The following is a 21,242-nucleotide window of genomic DNA, read 5'->3' on the forward strand; positions in this document are numbered from 1 at the left end:
CACTGGAACATTTTTCAAAATATCTTCTATTGTGTTTTACAGGAGAAAGAAAGTCCTAGGTTTGGAATGCCAATAGGGTAAATGATGACTAGACAGTCCCTTAAAAAAATCTATAACATGGTTTGTAATCTTTGAAATAAAACCAGTGATTATTTTCATATCTGTCAGTAAGAGAGCTAGCTTAATTTAAGTTTAGGAGGGTATGAAACTAATACTGTATCCACTGAATCACCTGTTCAACTACTACAAAGACTACTACGTTTGTGTTTGTGTATGTGTGTGTGTGTGTGTGTTAGCCCCTCACAAACTCACTGAGGTGGTCTCTACAGCTAGTGTAACATGAGCCTTTCAACAGAGAATACACAAGGGGAGAGGGGAGAGAGACTGGACAAAAGCCCCTAACAGCAGTGCTGTCCACTAGGTAAAAGTGGAGTTATCCCGAATGGCTGTGTTCGATTGGTGTGTAATGCATTCTGGGGGCTGGTGGTGGGAGCAGGACGGATGGCGCCACATTGCTGGCCCACTGATACACTACACCAGCAAACACAGCCCAAGGGAAGCAGGCGCGTCAATACACACACACACACACACACACACACACACACAGAGCACCTGCAGGCCAGCTGGAAACCCAAAAGCATCTGCAAAGGTGATGATGTTGATCATTGCAAGAGAACGTGTATGATTGTGACAGGATAAGGAATAAGAAGGGTGCTATTTGTGTGCTTACTAGTGTAGTAGGTAACAGTTCATTCACCTCAGCGCTGGCATCAAAACTGAATGTATAGTTTTGTGAACCCCTCCTACCCTGAAGGTCATCTGTGATGTCTTGGGAGGGAGGAAAGCCAGATCGATTATAATAAAAATACACCTGCAAAGGACATAGACACACCCAGATATAGATACTACTGTCTTATTGAAACACTTTATCATCTGTGTGTATGCTACTTTCTAGGAATAAAACCTCATCTATCATATTATGTAAATTATGTATTGATAGACATAGCAATGGTGAGGATTATGAATTCCTGTTTTTGAAGATTTCAATATCAAGTCCATGTTAAAGTAAAGAAGGTGGATTCAGAATATCTTTACAAAGATCAACACTGAAACATTTTTTATTACTACCGCTAGAAAGCCAACTAGAAGGGTTACTGCTCCGAAATATATATAAATATTAACAACATGTTATGATATTTGTGTATTTCTTTTAGATAATTTTATAAAGTATCTTAAATTTCAGATTTAATATAATTTTAGTTGTGATTTTTATCATGCATTTATACATATATATAAAAAAACTCATTTATGACAGGTATGATATTATTTGAATATTGCCAATATTTTAGGTATTTTTATAATGTCTGCTGTTATATTTTTACATACATTTCTGATTTCTTATCATTTTTGTAGTTTTACTAAATTGTAGAAAAGACAAAATTAGTCAAGCAAGGTATACATTTAACATTTTATAATATTATGTATTTGCTTATTTTGTGTAATATTTAGCCTAATGATTTGTTAAACAAATATTTATGATTATTTGCTGTTTGTACTGCTTATCTTACTATTACTCTGTAAAAAGTCTGTAAAAGCTGTCTAAAAGTTCTGGGCGATTTGATCAAAACAGTATTTTTTAAGGATTCGGATGGTTTCACAGTTTATCACATTTTTTCCTTGACTGTGCCTTTATATTAATCGGAAGGCATGAAACAGCTGCAGAACTGCAGCATTTTATCAAAATAAATGTTGATGTATATTAGATTGTATAATAAGCAAAACAGAATTTGACCTCAGTTTTACTACAGTATTATTATCCCAATTAAAACATATCTGCATGAAGTAAAAGCAGAAGGCAGGCTGCATGAGAATGCAAAGTCACTCTCTGACAGCAGGTGGCGCTTATAGAACAGTAGTCCTGCACTTCTAAATACTACATTAATAAGCATCTGGAGGCAAGATGAAAAGAAAATAGCATCTAAACTTTTCTGAAGACAGTCAGTTCCCATCAGAGATTCATTCATATAAAAAAAAAACAATTTAGTAGCCCTATTTACGAAACAGACAGGTCACAAATGCATTTTCACATCATGCTTGCATGCACAATCTTCTACATAATTTACAATATTTATTACCACATTCTCACCTTTTCAACATAACTGCATGCATGTGAATCTAGACACAATCCACGGTAACAAAGAAACTACTTTTAGTCTTCGCCTCATTCAAGGAGCACATACCTAAAGAGGGGGCATTCACAACACACACACACACACTACGTCAGTCTGTCTGCAGCCTAACCACAATCCTCTTGCCTGCTGTGGCGACCGCAAGCAGTCAACAATGCCACACTCAGCATCATACTGCATAACAGAACAATCAATACACGCACACACACAAACCACCACCACACTTCATCACATCAATCGATAATTATGTACACCACCACATAGCTCAACAGCAGTTATGCATACTTCTTAAATGTCTATAAATACATAAATACATATCTATATCATATAAATATTCACAAGTGCAAACTGCCTGCACACACAATCTCTTTGACACACAATGACAAACACAAAGGATATTGCCAAGTGCATGCCCAAAACAAGCTGTTTGAGAGTCTTACATGACTTACACCACACACACACAATATATATAGTGCTGCAGAGAATAAAACTACAAATCTGTCAGCCAGTGAACACTAACAGGTTGCATTAATGTATCTACCAAAAAAAAAACTGGTACACTCCAACCAAGCTTTTTGTTTTTCTGTTAATGTTTTAATTCTATTTTCTATTTCCTAATTTTCTATTACTTTTTTAGAATTGTCTTTAAGACTTTATTTATTTATTTACTTGCTATATTACTGCAGCTCTATTATAGATTTGTTAATGTATTCACAGATTCCCAATACAATGGTAGCCTAATGATGTTTTCCACCCCATAAGCCTTAGAACCACATGGGCCTAAAAACTCTTTACATTTAGGATTTTATTCAGTATACTTAAAAATATAATTATTAGTATTTTATTACTATAAAATAAGTAGATTTGTTGATTTATACACAGAATATATTTGAATAAACCTGTAAGAATAACCTGCATTATTATCATCATTAGACCTATATTTCACACACATTTTGTTGCACGTGCACCCAAACATGCTTTTAGGACCTCCTCTTTGCAAAGAGGCTGTTTAGCTTTTCACACGGTATATTGATCCCAAAGTGAGATAATTTCTCAAGCAGATGAGCCAGGTCAAGTGTGATAAACCCGTTTTATCTGAGGCAGCGGAAACTTGAAATAAAGTTATTATGCCACACTGATACACTCTATTAGATTAGAAGGGTTTTGTCTCCCACTTTTGGCTGAAGTGCGTTACAGCAATCATTAGCCAGAAAAGAATAACATGACAACGGAAAATTGAGTTTTTGTTTACATTGGCATACAGGGGTAAATTGTTTAACAATAGCTGCCGCTTCACACTTCACACACAATATGAAGCCAACTGTTTATATTGTGTGGCTTATATCCACAGAAACCCATTTTCCATAATGGTGCAGTGTTAAAATAAAATTCTAAACATCTATTATTTGGTCTACCTTATATTATCAGCTCGATTGGCGCTTGTCTGGCGAATTTCTGTCATCTCTGTTGAAATTACGTGCTGACAGTGACATCAACATTATTCTTCCTCTTTCAATGAGCAAATGAAGACGCCAAGAGATCAAAGTTGACCACCACGCAGTTTCTTCCTCATTTCAAACTCTTCATTTGACGGTTGCCTCTCGACGTAGCTCGTCTTTCTTTAACCGTGACAGCAACTTTAATGTAATCTGTCACAGCGTTGCTTGTGGGTGTTAAAGAGGCACTTCTGAACTATAACTTTACGTAGCCTGGTAAAGAAGATGGCTTTACTGTTCTGCAATGCCTTTTGGGTAAGTTCTTGTTTGTAAGCCTCTTTTAAGTCAAATTTCAATTGATAGCCTATAGGCTACAGGAGATGCAAAATCCTTTACTTCTATTTTTAGAATAATGGGTTGTATTTCTTCTTCTCCTTTTTTTTCTTAAGTGAATTAGGAAAACTTAAGACTCTGCTCTATAATAAAACTTGAACTGTCATGTCACTTTATTTTAATGGTCCCCCAACACACATTCTACTATCTTTACAAGTACATGTCAGCTTTTACTTATCTACTACCCCTAACTCTAACATAACTGTGTTCTAGTAGACTAATGAGATTTAGTTAGTAGACATGTAGTTGAAAAAATTGCATATAGTTAGTAGAACATCTTAAATGGACTATTGAAATAATGTGTTGCTTGTTTTTAAAGGGTGGATTTCCTTTTAATAATATTACATTTCAGTAAAAAACTGAAACTAACTTTTAAACTACTACCTTTCAAATATTATTTTCATATTTAAATACTAATTTTTAATGGTTCTCCAAAGAATAGTGTCCTTAGTGCTCATAAAATATACATATCAGAATGACTACCGGTACTATATGTGTCTCATGTATGTCATGTGTGTTGCGTGTTTGTTATGTTTTCAGGGTACTGACTTTTCTGACCAATCGGGTTATGAAGCAATATTGCAGAGGTTACAGGATGGCAGACACATGTGCAAGGATGTAGAAGAACTGTTGAAAATGAGGTATGGGGTAGTTATTTATAGCGGTGTGTTTCTGTGAATGTCAGTGTGTGACTTCTGCTCTCCTTCGCAGAGCACTAGCAGAGGAGAAGTACGGCCGAGATCTGGTGGCAATTGCTCGGAAGGCAGAAGGTCAAACCGAGATTGGGTAGGTTGCAAACAAATTCTATTTGAAACACACACACTTTTGCTACTTAACTCAAATCACACTCAACAACTCCTAAGTAAATGCCTCATGTTTATGTAAAACTTTCTTATCTACAATATACAGTGTGTCCAAAAGTGTGTTAGATAAGTGTTTGTGTGTATTCATTACATCATTTGTTTTCCATACTCAGAACATTAAAGGCCTCGTTTGACAAATTAAAAGCAGGTATGTGAGGTGATGCAATTCCCTGTTGCCTCTTTCCTAGAAAAGGCTTTGAATGTTAAGTTCTCACCCTGATTTGCATTGTTTTCTAGAAATTGAGAAGACAGGAAACCTGCACATCCAACTATCTGAAAGGATAAAGGAGGAAGTTCAGAAAATAGAGGCATTTCGAGAGCGCCAGAGGGAACAGAGAAAAAAGGTAGAAAATAAATCGAATGATCTATTACGCACACAGCCCACAGCACTTTGGTAGTGTTTCCATGGTCACAGTTGTGGTTATTCATATGGTCAGTGTGCAAGAGGAACAAAACTGGCACTTTGGTTTGCAAGCACACAAGCATTAACACATACATCATATGTTGTATTTTGAATGATCACTAATTTATTTATTAATGCAAGTGCAAAACGATGAAAGCTAATGTCTCTTTTTCCTAATTAGCTTGAAGAGATCATTGAAAAACTTCAGAAGCCTAAAGTTCTGTTGCACAAGAAGACCATGGAGGTAAGTGGAGTAAATCTGGTTAAAACAAGTATCTATCTTCCAGTGTTAAGTCCTCTTGTTTCCCCTTTCATTAGTTGCTCGTGGCGTAAATGACACATAATTCTCAGGGTCCAACCTAATTCTATATCAGCCAAATGAGGAAGACAGAAGTAGAAACTGAAAGAAGTAACAGAAGCCACTAGGCTTGTAGTGATTGTATTTGTAGAAAGAATTACGCCATGATTAGACAGCACACATAAGATACATGCAGGCTTTTGCTCATTAGCATTGGGTTTGAAGACTCAAACATTTATTTTTACCACCAAGAAATGTGTAGTGAGAGATACAAAAATAAAAAGGCATGGAAACAGATGTTGACAGCGAATGTGAGAAAATAAGAATAGGCTGGTTGGTTTGTAGGTATGCTTGCTGTCTCTGGATATAATAAGACTTGAACTTCCTGTGTTGTACAACCACTGAAACACCAAAGATCGTGCGATACGTTTTTAGACACATTTGTATAACAAGCTCTGTACCCACCTCCCCGTTTATTTTTATCTTGCATTTTTACTCACTTTGAAACTATTTTATTTACTGTATGTCCTACAGTCAAAAAGGTTATATGAGCAGAGGTGTAAAGAGGCAGAAGAGGCTGAGCAAGCAGTGGGGAAGAAGACAAATGTGACCACCTCCACCCACCGGCAATCAGAAAAGGTGTGAGGGCCTGAACTGAAAAAAATATTGAATATGTACTGTAACGTTTTATACACTAAATACCCTAGTAAATTAAATGTTTCCCTATTTTCCTAACGAGAAGTGTTCATTTTAATTCTGGAGTTTTAGACAGTTGTGTAAATTCCCTATGGCAGGTTTGTGGTCACAGTAAGGCCAAAATGAGGATTAAAGCAATGCAAACTTGTTTCAGTCTGAATGGGCTTCATTCCACCCCAGTGTAATAAGAAACTGTACATCAGTCAGTGTAACTTTGATTTCTTTAGAATAGAGACTTTGTGACAATTCTGTCATATGTATGTTACATTAAAGATTATTTGTACAATATATGTTACACGCTGCTCTTCAAAGAAGTCAGGTTCAAAGACTGAGTATGGCTATTTATCAGTCTATGTTGTATTGTGTTGTAGGTGATGAGCAGGGCGCGGTTATGCAGGCAGGCAGCCAACCTTTCAGGTTTGTTCTAAAACACTTATGTTGTTATGCTCCTGGCTGGCAGTAAGAGGATAGATGCAATGTAATGTCTTTTGGATGAAGTCAAAATAATCAAATATTCAATCAAGCATTGTGCATGCATTGTGTACACTACACTTTACATCTTACATGTTAGAATTAATTGAGAGTTGACTTTCTGTTTTATTCTCTTGCTGGTTCAGAAAAGCAATTCAAATGGAATGTTGATCAACTAGAAAAAATGTGCCAGGAGTGGGAGAGCACATACAGGAGTGTGTGTGAGGTAAAGAACTATACATAAACATGCATAGACCACTAAAATGTGAGGTTAAAAGAGGAAGGAGTGTCTACACAAATAAGCATAGCTTCATGTTTTCTTTTGGGTAATGATGACTAAATGAGAGAAGACACAATCTCACAGGCATGTGATAAACAGTCATAGCATTCTGTCATATACAGCTGGAGAATATTTATTGATGTGGTATAAAACTTTAGACAGGTTAAGAAAATGCCATTACCAAAAATAGTTAAAAGGGAAATAATTCTTAATTCACTGGCCACATTTTAAAAATATTTCATGTTTTGTATTTGTGTGTTGCCGTCTAGGTGTTCCAGCAGCAGGAGTCTGAGCGCATTAATATCTTGCGCTGTGTGTTATGGGATCATTGCAATCTGCTGTCCATGCAGTGTGTCCATGATGATGACGTAAATGTCCACATTTCTCAATCTTTATATACCAAAGCCTAGTCAAATGCTGTTTCTGATTTACAGTTATTTTAACAACTGTTTTCCTTTGTTTTGTAGTGCTATGAGGAAGTGAGAAAGGTTTTAGAGCAGTGTGACATCATCACTGACAACAACTGCTTCATTAAAATGAAAAAGACAGCCTGTCGTCCTCCAGGTATATTCACCATAATCATGATTTACTTCAGAAATCCAACAGTTCAAGAGCTGACATACAGTAAGATGATGTGACACTGTTACGGAATTCTACATAAATTGTCTCCTCAGCTCTCATTGAGTTTCAGAGTTACTCTGAATTGGAAGCTAATGGAGGAGTCAGGAGAGTTGAAACAAAGAGGTGAATATCTGAACTACATCTTAATTAAGAATGACTGTTATTTTATGTTTTTTTCGTAACTTGATTGTTAAACTCTACCTTTTGTATCTGCAGATTATCTGTAATGCTTCCAGGGATGTCTTTCAGTGGTCAGTATTACTTCTATGAAGTCTTAAAGAGATAGTTCACCCAAAAATAACAATTCTGTCATTACTCACCAATCTGTTACTCACCAATACTCACAAATCTTCCAAACCGATATAACTCTGTTCACCTTCGAAACACAAATTAAGATATTTTTGGTGAAATATGATAGCTTTCTGACACTGAAACTGACACATTCAAGGCCCAGAAAGGTAGTAAGGACAGGAGTGGGCGTTCTGACACAGAGCATCCATCTTTCTTAGTTCATCATCTGTATATTCTGGTTCAAATACAGGGGCACACAGACTGATGTAGTTTAAGGCTTTGGTTCTTTAAATTGTGATGATTTTGGCTCACATTTAACAAAAACACAACAATTCACAAATTAGAATACTTCATAAAACCCATTAAAAAAAATCATTTTTAGTGAATTGTTGGCCTTCTGGAAAGTATGTTCATTTACTGTACATGTACTCAATACTTGGTAGGGACTTATTTTGCTTTAATTACTGCCTCAGTTCGGCATGGCATGGATGTAATCAGTTTGTGGCACTGCTGAGGTGGTATGGATCCCAGGTTTCTTTGACATTGGTCTTCAGCTCATCTTCATTGTTTGGTCTCTTGTTTCTCATCTTCCTCTTGACAATACCCCATAGATTCTCTATCGGCTTCAGGTCTGGAGAGTTTGCTGGCCAGTCAAGCGCACCAACACCATGGTCATTTAACCAACTTTTGGTGCTTTTGACAGTGTGGGCAGGTGAAAAATCCTGCTGGAAAATAAAATCAGCATCTTCAAAAAGCTGGTCAGCAGAAGGAATCATGAAGTGGTCCAAGATTTGTTGGTAATAGGGTGTAGTGATTTGGTTTTCAAAAAACACAATGGACCAACACATGCAGATGACATTGTACCCCAAACCAATAGAGACTATGGAAACTTAACACTGGTCTTCAAGCAACTTGGGCTACAAGCTTCTTCACCCTTCCTCCAGACTCTAGGACCTTGGATTCCAAAAAACTTGCTCTCATCTGAAAAGAGGCCTTTGGACCAATGACAACAGTCCAGTTCTTCTTCTTAGCCCAGTTAAGATGCCTCTGACGTTGTCTGTGGTTCAGGAGTGGCTTAACAAGAGGAATACGACAACTGTAGCCAAATTCCTTGACACGTCTGTGTGTGGTGGCTCTTGATGCCTTGACCCCAGCCTCAGTTCATTCCTTGTGAAGTTCACTAAAATTCTTGAAACCAGTTTGCTTGACAATCCTCATAAGGCTGCTGTTCTCTCTGTGGTTGGTTGTGCATATTTTTCTTCTACTTTTTCGTTCCACTCAACTTCCTGTTAACATGCTTGGATACAGCACTCTGTGAACAGCCAGTTTATTGGCAATGAGTTTTTGTAACTTACCCTCCTTGTGAAGGGTGTCAATGATTGTCAGAGACCATTTTGAAAGCTCAGGAAACCTTTGCGAGTGTTTTGAGTTGAGTAGCTGATTGGCATATCTACATATTCTAATTTGTTGAGATAGTGAATTTTTGTTAAATGTGAGCCAAAATCATTATATTTAAAAGAACAAAAGACTTAGACTATTTCAGTCTGTGTGCACTGAATTTATTTAATACGTGAGTTTCAGAGTTTGAGTTGAATTACTGAAATAAATGAACTTTTCCTCGACTTTCTAATTTATTGAGAAGCACCTGTAATTAAGGCTGAGCAAAAATTGCTCTCTCTGTCGAAATCTTCAGACATGTTTATGAGGACTGTTTTATGTACAGCGTGCATGGTCTTCTTCTTGTAAATAAGATGCAGCACATCCAGGTTCTGTGTCTGAACGCCGGCTCCTGTGTCTGCAGCAACACAGGCATGCGTTGTGGTACTCTGATGCGGACTGACACAGGAGAGAAGAAATTGTTGAATAAAGTTATTTTTGTTGTCTTCACACATAGAAAGTAGCTTTATAACATTATGGTTGAACCACTGAGGTTACATGGACTAATTTGATGATGTCCTTACTGCTGTCTATTCTATTTAAGAAATATCTTAATTTGTGTTCCAAAGATGAACAAAAGTCTTATGGGTTTGAAACTACATGAGGATAAGTAATTAATGACAGAATTTAAATTTTTGGGTGAACTGTCCCTTTAAACTTATAGTCAGTATGCAAAGAGCATTAAACTAATATACTCATAATACATTCCAGTGAACTCTAGCACTTAATAAGCAATATTAGGAATTATCTACACTGAATATTGCTGACCTTACTATACATCACAGGGTTATCTGATGCAGGCAGTAATTCAGCTGGATCATACACATCTGCTCAACAAACAGGAGGAGGACCTGAGAAGTACATGGTGTTATATGATTTTAAAGCTCAGGTAAATAAATACAGTTATTTTTATGCTTAGTTTTTATCTCAGAAGTTAGTAGACTCTGTGGTTGAGCACAATTCAGAGTTGAATTTAGAATGCTTTTTAGAGTTTCTGTTTAAGTTAAGAAATGTAATTGAGGTAGCAATCGGGAACTTGAATATAAAGTAGAAATAAAATTAATAGTAATTAAAAGAAATTAATATAAATCTCATAAGTGTAATTTTTATCATAAAAATGTTTGCCTGACAGCCTTGTAAAAAAGTTTAAAATGTTTATATATGTTTATAAAAAAAAAAAAAACATTAATGGTCTTTAGAGACTGATTTTACGAGTTGTGTACTCAACTCCCTGTATCCCTAATTTCTAGGAAGATGATGAGCTGTCTATCAGTAAAGGACAGCTTGTTACCATCACTGAGAAAGGCAAGGATGGGTGGTGGACAGCATCGAGGGATGGAATATCCGGACTAGTCCCTGGAACGTACCTCACCAAAATCTCAGCGAGTCACAGTCCACGTCTTGCTGCAGCTCATCCTGATCATAATCCAGTCAAATAGAGTTTAGTGAAAGTGACGTGACATACAGCTAAGTATGGTGACGCATACTCAGAATTCGTGCTCTGCATTTAACCAATTTAAAGTGCACACACACAGCAGTGAACACACACACACCGTGAACACACACTCGGAACAGTAGTAGTCATTACACTAAGTCCAGTTTTTGCATGGTGTATAGTTAAAAATGATACAACAAAAAGTTATATGATTTGCATTAGAATTATGAATTCTAAAGTTTTATTTTTTACATCTTTTAATGTCTGTACTGTAATATATAAAAATATAACACTGTAATGTATACATTTGTTATTATCAATTTTGTAATATATTGCTATATTTTATCATAGCTTATTTGTCTGCTAAATATTGTAATCTGCATGTTCACTCAGTAATACATATACTCATAATATATATAAACACAAGTGGATGCAATTAATACTAAAATGAAACAATTAAATTAGTCAACAAATAATAATAAACAATTCTGAGAGTGAACTGGGTATCCAAAGTGATTCTCTGCCTGCAGGCTATTTCAAACACACACCAAATAAAGGCACAGAAATATGCAAACATCTGTTCTCCTTCAGACAAAAAAGGTACAAAGCTGGGAGCGGTGCCTAAAGGTAGAACACCTATAATGGAAGTTACTTTGAGAGAAAAAATTAAACCCTGCAGCTCCTGATGAAACACTGATTTGTAAAGACAAAACGATCGGTCTGTGCAAAAAACAGAAGTATTTATATCGCAATGTCTGAACTGTCCTGAACGCGTTTCTTCTTCTTCAGCCTTCGTGTGATGCATCTTCTTCTTGCTTTACAGCGGATCACAGACTTATAAATGCATAACCACCACCTATCTCTCAAGCACTGACACACTGACACTCTTGGTGTGTTCCAAACAGGATATATCGCCTTTCGAAGGGCACTTCAGAAAGGGTCATTCAAAATGGAAGTGATCAAAACTGGCCACTTCAAAGGGTACAACTGATGGACACTTTGGGCTCCCATGATCTTTTGTGCCAATTCTTTACATAATGACAGCACCTCCATGTGGGCACCAGATGATGACGCAGAGGGACACTTCAAGAAACAGTTGTTCGGTCCCCTACACCCTTCGACCCTTAATAGCTCTCACTCCAGAGGGTAAACCCTTTGAAGGGATTAGGGCATAGGAATGAGTCCTTCCGAACTGAACGTAGGTTCCATTTACAAAGTCTGCCGTAAAGAAAAAGAAGAAGATGCCTCACATGCAGGCTGAAAAAGAAGAGTGAACACATTCAGGACATTGCAGTGAAAATAAGGATATATTTTAGAGATAAAAACGATATAAATACTGTTCAGTTTCTTGCACAGACTGATCGTTTTGTGTCTATACACATCAGTGTATCATCACGAGCCGCAGGGTTTAAATTGATTTTGTATGTGTATTTTTTTTTTACTCTCAAAGCCGTGATTCCTACCCACTTCCATTATAAAACTGACAGACTGTAATAGTTTCATTTAAAAATCTCCATTTGTGTTCTACTGAAGAAATAAAGTCATCTACATCTTCTGTGCCCTTGGGGTAAGCAGATAAACATAACATTTTCATTTTTGGGTGAACTATCCTTTTAAGGCAGAAAATTTTGATTAAATAAACAAAAGATGCTAATCCAGCCTTGAGCAACCACTGAAGCAAACATAACAGCTTTGACTACAAGGTCAAGACAGTACAAGGAAAGGAAACTGAGGACTTAAACACAGAGAGCAAAGAAAACTAGATGGTACACAGGTCAAAAGAATCCATAACAAGGGAAACAAGTACAATTAACAAAAAAAAGTCTGACACGTCATTATCCCAAAAGTTTAACTCTTCAAATTTGATGCTTTCCATCTGACTTAAGCTATGAATGTGGCATTGTCCTAATATTGAGTGCTATAACACAAAAGATACAAACTTCTTTATATATTTTGTTATTTAAACTTTACATATATATAAAAATACAGGGCATGCAAAACAAATTCGTTTCTTTGCAGATTGCCTTTCACTATCTATATATATATAAGATATTTATATTCTAGTTGTCTATAAATAAATTTATTCAGTCACGATTTAATCAAGATAAAATGTTCTGCTCATTTTCTTTATATATATATATATATATATATATATATATATATATATATATATAATTATTTAATAGTGAGATTGTAAAACAAAAAAAAACTTGATGCTCGTTTTCAGAAAATTGTATTATATTAACTATAATAATGAAAAGTTTATAATCAAATAATGAAAAGTAAATAATCAGATCAGAAATTGAGGGATTTTGCATAAGGGTCGTTTTTGTTGTAATTGTTTTTAATGTAGTAAGATAGTAAAATAATATTTGTATGTGACGTATAAACCTAAGCATCATATCAAAGTTGCTAAATGTAAATTTTACCCCAGGCTATAGTCATATAGTACATTATAAATAAATAACCTCTCTAAATAAATTTATTTTACATGATTTTAACAATCACATGACATTATGTTGCATTTCCCATTTTTTTAAAATATAGATTTCTGATATTGCAATAATTTCTGTTATATTTAGTATTTAAATCATACTAAACTTCAGATTGTGTCATTCCTAAAACTCCTTTTCTGTGTTTGCTTCATGTGATATTTTGAAAAAAGAAGGAGAAAAACATCAGTCTAATTGGAAAATGTTTGCAGTCTTTGTTTCTTTCTTTCTTTTTTACATTTCTGTGAGCTATTAATTAAATTGCTGGCATCTTTAAACTGACTGTCATGATAAAGATCTCGGCCTGAGATTAGCCATGACACTAGACATCTGACAAAGTAATTATTTGCAAAAAATGCTGACTAACAAATTACAAATTTACATGTGTATATATAGCCTATATATTTATGGAGTCTGCCCTACGACTGTATTTATAGACTTGTTTCCCACAGAAGAGATGAAGATTGCCTGGGTTGCTCTTTTCCTGTCAGCTCATTGTGAGCTGAGTTTAACTTTGATCAGGAAACACATTTTTATCAGTTATGCTAAGACTTGGAGTGACGCTCAAAAGTTTTGCAGAGAGAATTATGCCGACCTGTCCACCATAGACAGCGATGAGGAGCTTACAAGGTTCAAAAGTGATTCAAATGATCAGAAAGCAGATAGCACAGAGAGCTGGGTTGGACTGAACAAACTCTCTGCTGACCATCAATGGGTGTGGAGTGATGGAAGCACAGAAAGGTCTATGCCATGGAAGTCTGGTCAACCAAATGAGCCAGGGACAGCCTTTTGCAGTAAGAGTTCAGGTGGGGAACTGTATGATTATGCTTGTGATATGAAGTACCCATTTTTCTGTTATAAGTGGGTGCCTGAACTGATCCTGGTAACGGAGAAGAAGAGCTGGGAGGAGGCGTTAGAACACTGCAGGTCTCAACACTCTGACCTGGCCTCTCTGCCAACCAGTTTACATCTCTTCCAAGCCAATAACAAGACAGCAGACATGCAAACCGACGGCGTGTGGACAGGTCTGCACTTCCTGGCAGGGTCCTGGTTCTGGGTCAGTGGGGAGTCTCTGGGAAATTTGGTCCAGCTGCCGGAATGCCCCGCCAGTCCCCTTTACTGTGGATCTCGAAACCTAGCAGCTAAACGCTGGGAGAGCAGAGACTGTGAAACTAAACTAAACTTTGTATGTTATTAAAGATCAGGGTAAGAACCAAATCATATATATGTCAGTTGTGTCTGTTTGTTTAATATAAAATAAATGTTATTTTAATACAATAAATACAATTAAAACTTGTATATATATTTCACAGACATGCAGATATTACTATAAATAAAGTTAGCATTCATATAATCCAGTAGAATACTGAAGCAGTCATAGTAATGTAGTATTTTGTGTTTTGTTTTGTCTTCCCCGGAGGAGTTGAGAAGAGCGAAAGATGTAAACCAATTAGAAAATTCTAAAATGTCAAAGTAGTCCTTTATTTGATTTTTAAAATGTGAATATGCACAATGTCTATAGTTTATTTAAAAGTAGTGCTGTAGTACTTGTGTTCCAGTTTATGCATTGTATATTTCTATATGCTATGTTTATGTTATTTAAATTATGAAAAAGGGTTGTAAATGTGAATGCATGCTGCTTGAAAAATGCCTGATGATGCATCACTTTGTACTTACAAAAACTATAATTTTAATGAGAGTGTATTGACGTTATAGATTTACAGAACTTTTGGAAGCTATGTTGACGTGTTTTTCATTTGGAAACAATTATTATTATTATTTTATGTTACCTGTGAGTTTGACATTTGAAACAAAGATAATTTGAAGATCATTAAACTATTCAAAAAAAATAGAAATGACTATGAATGAAAAAACTGAAATATCAATTGCAATAAAAAGTTTAATTTAAATTGTTAAAATAAAATAGTTGTATACTTGTTTTTCTTTTTGACATCTTGCATACCTTATAAACAAGAAACTAAAGTACATTTATTAACACCCAAACTCTATCAGACATCTTGAGACTGCTATTAGTATCCTTGTAAAGTTTACATAAACACACTGATAAAGGGCACTTTAACGCAAAGTAAAAAAAAAAAAAAAAAGTTGGATACTCATGCTAAGCATGGACAAGGTTTCAAAAAACAATTTGGATCTATGACAAAGTATTTCTGTGCCAAAAATCTTGTTTCCGGGCTCGTACAAGTTTCAGAGTGTTTTTTTCAATTGTGGCTCTTCATGAACGAGGGTGGAACTCCTAATATGGTAATTTCTCCTAGAGCAAGAGCAAGTCCATCAACGTGCTTCATCCAGCAGCAGTGCTGCACGGGTATTGCTTGGGAAGAAAGAATGTCTCCAAGGAAGTGTGTTTTTGGTTGTAACGAAAAGATAACTTTGTTCAGCTTCCTAAAGAACCCACCGTTATGTAAACAGTGGATACAGTTTGTTTTTCTGGGGCAGCAACAGAGTTTCAAAAGTGTGTTTAAAGGGATAGTTCACCCAAAAATTTAAATAATATCATTAATAACTAACCATCATGTTGTTTCAAACCAGTAATACATCCATTTATCTTTGGAACACAGTTTAAGATATTTGAGATTTAGTCCGAGAGCTCTGTCCCTCTATTAAACTGTGTGTACAGTATACTGTCCATGTCCAGAAAGGTAAGAAAAACATCATCAAAGTAGTCCATGTGACATCAGAGGGTCAGTTAGAATTTTTTGAAGCATCGAAAATACATTTTGGTCCAAAAATAGCAAAAACTATGACTTTATTCAGCATTGTCTTCTCTTCCGTGTCTGTTGTAAGACAGTTCAAAACAAAGCAGTTTGTCATATCCGGTTCACGAACGAATCATCCGGATCTTTTTGAACCAGTTCACCAAATCGAACTGAATCGTTTTAAACGGTTCACGAATTTATTTATCTTTTGGGTGGTAGGAAATTCAATAAATTAATACTTTTATTCAGAAAGGAATAATATTTTGATGTTACATGCTTTACGACTCTTCAAGTGCCTTAGATGTTGTCCCCTGGTATGTTTGCCATTGTTCCCCTTTTGGGTCTGCTGCTTTGTCACCCGCTAAATCCAGAATTACTTGGAGTAATCCATTTAAAAAAGAATAGTAGTTTTTCTCTCTTTGTTATGCAACGGTGGATTGATTATTCTTTATCAACATGAAAGCCTGTTCTTTTATGTATTTAAATTATATATTGCAAAACTATCCCCCACCCCTACCAATAAATAAATATATATATATATATATATATATATATATATAGAGAGAGAGAGAGAGAGAGAGAGAGAGAGAGAGAGAGAAAGAGAGAGGGAAAATACATGCTGTCTGTACCAAATGGTAAACAGTTTTCTACTGATTTAATTACCTTTCATGATTCTTTAGTCTCTAAACAGAACAATCATAAACCTAAGACATTTCTGCTGTTCATAAAGGTAATTGATGTATTAGATGTAAGACTGATTTTTGATATAAGATATAATTTTGTTTGATTCTGTTTTTTTATGACTCTATATTCCTGTGCTGTCAATAAAATAAAAAAATTAATTAATTAATAAAAAAAAAAAAAACAGCGCCACACATTGAGATACAGTGTGTACTAGCGCCATCTTGTGTTGCAAATCTGTGAAAGAACTTGTAATTAGACGAGTGGTGTTCACTACAGATCTAAATGGGCCTCTGTAGAACTTATGGGTGGAACCTGAGTACGAGTATTCACACCTACTTTGTCTGGAACGCAGCATGATATTCTCTAACATTCACTGTTGTCTGAGCATGTATATTCTTGTTCGGTCCAACGTTTCAGTTCTCTGTTATAATGTTTTCTACTTTCATGTATCACAAACCCGCGGGTCTCATACAAAACCACAGGAGGTGGCATCTAGCGTCTCTGTTACCTACACTCAACGGCCACTTTATTAGTTACTTCTGTTCAATTGCTTGGTAACACAAACTGCTAATCAGCCAATCACATGGCAGCAACTCAATGCATTTAGGCGTCTGGATGTGGTGAAGACGACTTGCTGAAGTTCAAACCGGGCATGAGAATGGGGGAGAAAGGGGATTCAAGTGACTTTAATATGGAATGGTTGTTGGTGCCAGTCTGGTGCTGGTCTGATATTCACACACATCCATCTCTAGCGTTTACAGAGAATGATCCAAAAATGAGAAAATATCCAGTGAGGGGGAGTTGTGTGGACGAAAATGCCTAGTTGATGTCAGAGGAGAATGGGCAGACTGGTTAGAGATCATAAAAAGGTAAGGCACAGTAACTCAAATAACCACCCTTTATAACTAAAGTATGCAGAATACCATCTCTGAACACACAACACGAACACGAAGAATGGCATCTACGCTAATATTTGTCTGTTTCTCTCTTGTTCCGAGGTCACCGTGGCCACCAGATCCAGTCTGTATCCAGATCAGAGGGTCACTGCAGTCACCCGGATCCAGTACGTTTCCAGACCAGATGGTGGATCAGCACCTAGAAAGGACCTCTACTGCCCTGAAAGACAGCGGAGACCAGGACAACTAGAGCCCCAGATACAGATCCCCTGTAAAGACCTTGTCTCAGAGGACCACCAGGACAAGACCACAGGAAACAGATGATTCTTCTGCACAATCTGACTTCGCTGCAGCCTGGAATTGAACTACTGGTTTCGTCTGGTCAGCCCAGGTGAAAAAAAAGTGCACTTGAGTGCACTAAAAATACACTTAATTACAAGAAAGTACATTTGTAGTACATTCATATTTTTTGTGCTAAAATCAACTGTAAAAATAATACACTATTAATACACTAATTAAAAGTATATTTTTACTTTAGTAGTACTTAAGTGTAATTAATAAAGTATACTAAATACCATTTATATTTTAAATGTATTTTTAGTGCATAAAACAAATATATACTTTTGAAAAAATAGACAGAAGTCTTTTTTTAGTGTATTTCTTACAAGTACATTTTAAACGCATTAAAAATAGTTCATTGTTAGTGTACTTTTACATAGCTATCAAAGTACACTAGCAATGAACTATTTTAATGTGTTAAAATGTACTTTTTAGAAATACACTAAAAAACTCTTCTGTCTATTTTTTCAAAAGTACATTTTTTTGTTAGTGCACTAAAAATACATTTTTTTAAAATAAGGCTTTTAGTATACTTTATTAATTACACTTAATTACTATTTAAATTAAAACATACTTTTAATTAGTGTATTTATAATGTATTGTTTTTACAGTTGTTTTTAGCACAAAAATAAGAATGTACTACAAATTACTTTCTTGTAATTAAGTGTTTTTTTAGTGCACTCAAGTACACTTTATTTTAGTGAAAATACTAAAGTAGTACTTACGTGTAATTAAGAAAGTATACTAAATACCATTGATATTTTAAATGTATTTTTAGTGCATATAAATATGATATACTATTGAAAAATTACACAGAATATAGTTTTATTACTGTATTTCTTACAAGTACATTTTTAACGCATTAGTAATATTTCATTGTTAGTTCATTGTTAGTGTACTTTTAGAAAGTTTAAATAAAATTATTTCAACAGAAATATGTTAGAAATGTATTCATAAATGTGCTATTTCAGTACACTATATAAATATACTAAATAGCACTAACACTGACATTTATTTTAAGTGTAATTAGATAGTTAACCTAAATTAATTTAGTTTACAATATATTAGCAATAGGTTAAAGTAGTTGTGCTACTTAAGTATACTTAAATACACTAAATATTAAATTGATATAGTACACATATTCAGAAGTGTTTTGCATTGAAAAAGCATGCAGCGATCACACCGATTAACAGATGGATTTTCATAAATACAGTATAACTTGTAGGTGCTTATGCTATACTATAAATGCACTACTATCACATTAAGTATGTTACTTAAAAGTGTACTTTTGCTATACACAATTGCAATATGATTGTTTTCCACATTTATTGTCAATAAAAATAAAACAAGATATTTAAATAGTTTCATAATTTCACAGTAACCAAAAATAATTCACTTAACACTGTCTGTGAGTTAATATTTAGAACAGACATGACAACTGTATTTTTCTGACTGTTTGCTTTGTATTGCATAACATTTTATGAAAAAAAAAAAAAACTACTTGCAAGCTTGGAGGATAAGCGAATAAAATAGACGTTATTGTCTTTGGTACAACAACATTTAGGGTGCTTCCACAGAGCCATACCATTGCACCATACAAAATAAAAGAAAAACAAGGAACAACATATATCCAGATAAGGGCACGAACAGGCTCAGTGAGCAATATGCATATCTCTCATTCATGTGTCAGTTCATAATTAATCTCTCTCTATATTATTTGGGAGTGGAATAACATAGTTTTTGGCTTTTGCTTCTATCAAAACACATTTTCTGTAAAACAGATCAGTGGGAACCGCACATACATTGTTGGACTGCAACACCTCAGAAACAAAATATGAAGTAATGTTTAGCTCACTGTCCCTGCAGAGCAGTTTACCGGTATTCTTGAGCTCCCTAACCAATACACAGTGCATTGATACATGGTGTAATCTGAATACTAACATGCTAAGAATTCTGCACAGTCGTCCATCCATTAATTCTACTGTGGAGTTTATCCTTTTTTTAAGGTTTGTGTAACTGCTTGAATGGTACAGTATTCCTTTTACGATGAAACGATGATAAAATACACATTGACTGACTGTAACACCCAGCAAATTTTTGACAGCAGATGATTGGGATGGTGATAGTGTACCATGACAGGGTTTGCCAAAAACCCTGACATTTTCATTGAGGCTGGCTGAATTACAAGAATGTAAATGGCTGCTTTGTAAACCAGCAAAAATCTTTTTAACACCATCATTTGCATCTGCCATCACCTTTTCAGCTTTCTGCGTTAGACTCCTCCAGCTAAGAAACCTTCTAACAATTTGTTCAGGAACATGGGTGGTTCCATGGAAGTACTTTAACAGAGTGCCATTAAATGATTCAAAGGAAAAGGTTGATGTGGCCCACAGAGGCCCCCAGTTCCTTACACTTGTTGTAATGTGTGTCAGTAGATGAACATTGAAAGTCATATTTGCTGCTCCATATAACTTCTCAAACTGCAAAGTGAACTTTCTGAGAGCTCTTTCTGCTACATCAATATCACAGCGTTTCACTTTTTCTCCCAACAGAATGTGCATAGCAAACACAAACAGAAAAAGGTGGTTCCAGAATTTCCTCAGTAAAACCCCATTCAGAAGAGGCAGAGCATAGAATAAGAGGAATGACCTCCACTCTGATGCCTTCCAGTACTTTCTGTCTGCCACAGACCGTGGTACTCTGATTATCTCAACAGGTGGTTTGATTGTAACTAGCTCCTTGTCTAGAAGGTCTGATTTTGTTCCTATGTACCACTCTTGTTCATGATTTCTGGAGTCAAACCACAGATTAGCTAGTTGCCTTGTAACCCCAAGGCAGACAGAGTGTTGATACTCTGGAACAAATCCATTTATCATTTGAAAGTTTTCAAGTCTCATTAAAGGTGAAGGTCCTTTTACTCCCATTACAGTTTTCTCAAGTGTTGCGGCCAATGCGTGATCAAAGTGCTCTACTTCAGTTCTAAGTTTTGGCACAGGGTCTTTATTTGTGTAGGGACCTCCCCCAACATGGTAGCAAAAGTCACACCCATAAAAACCATTGAACTGTTTAGTGTTCCTTAGAAGTGGGCGGGCGACTGAATCAGAACTACATATGAGAGCAAAAACCTTGGAAGTGTGCTCTATGTTCGCGGAATCTTTCCATTTAATTCCATCTTTCTGTAGAATTGACAGTTCATCTACGAATGGCTTCAAAAATGTGAGCATATAGGGCTTTTTTTCCCCAAACCAAAGACATGGAATGCAGATATTTGCCTTTCGTTCTCTAGGCTCAAGCTCTA

General features: G+C 35.6%; 1 protein-coding gene across 1 annotated transcript; it reads left to right on the top strand.

Annotated features, from left to right (window-relative positions):
* Positions 1-3,756: 3,756 nt before the first annotated feature.
* LOC113049520 (proline-serine-threonine phosphatase-interacting protein 1-like) lies at positions 3,757-12,323 on the top strand. The gene is made up of 15 exons (XM_026211935.1): positions 3,757-3,940; positions 4,559-4,659; positions 4,730-4,804; positions 4,995-5,029; positions 5,119-5,225; positions 5,466-5,528; positions 6,117-6,221; positions 6,650-6,695; positions 6,896-6,975; positions 7,299-7,397; positions 7,497-7,593; positions 7,704-7,773; positions 7,867-7,901; positions 10,164-10,267; positions 10,629-12,323. Exons 1-15 carry the CDS (start codon positions 3,911-3,913, stop codon positions 10,815-10,817), a joined length of 1,236 nt encoding a protein of 411 aa, XP_026067720.1. The 5' UTR covers positions 3,757-3,910; the 3' UTR covers positions 10,818-12,323.
* Positions 12,324-21,242: the final 8,919 nt, after the last annotated feature.

The sequence above is a fragment of the Carassius auratus genome, chromosome 30, assembly GCF_003368295.1.
Source record: "Carassius auratus strain Wakin chromosome 30, ASM336829v1, whole genome shotgun sequence".
NCBI classification, from domain to species: Eukaryota; Metazoa; Chordata; class Actinopteri; order Cypriniformes; family Cyprinidae; genus Carassius; species Carassius auratus.

Excerpts from the sequence above, each read along its gene's own strand:
- LOC113049520 (XM_026211935.1), top strand. The coding sequence starts at position 3,911 with ATGGCTTTACTGTTCTGCAATGCCTTTTGG. Across the intron at positions 7,398-7,496 it reads AGTGTGTCCATGATGATGAC|TGCTATGAGGAAGTGAGAAA; the intron begins GTAAATGTCCAC and ends TTTGTTTTGTAG. Across the intron at positions 7,774-7,866 it reads AGGAGAGTTGAAACAAAGAG|ATTATCTGTAATGCTTCCAG; the intron begins GTGAATATCTGA and ends TTGTATCTGCAG.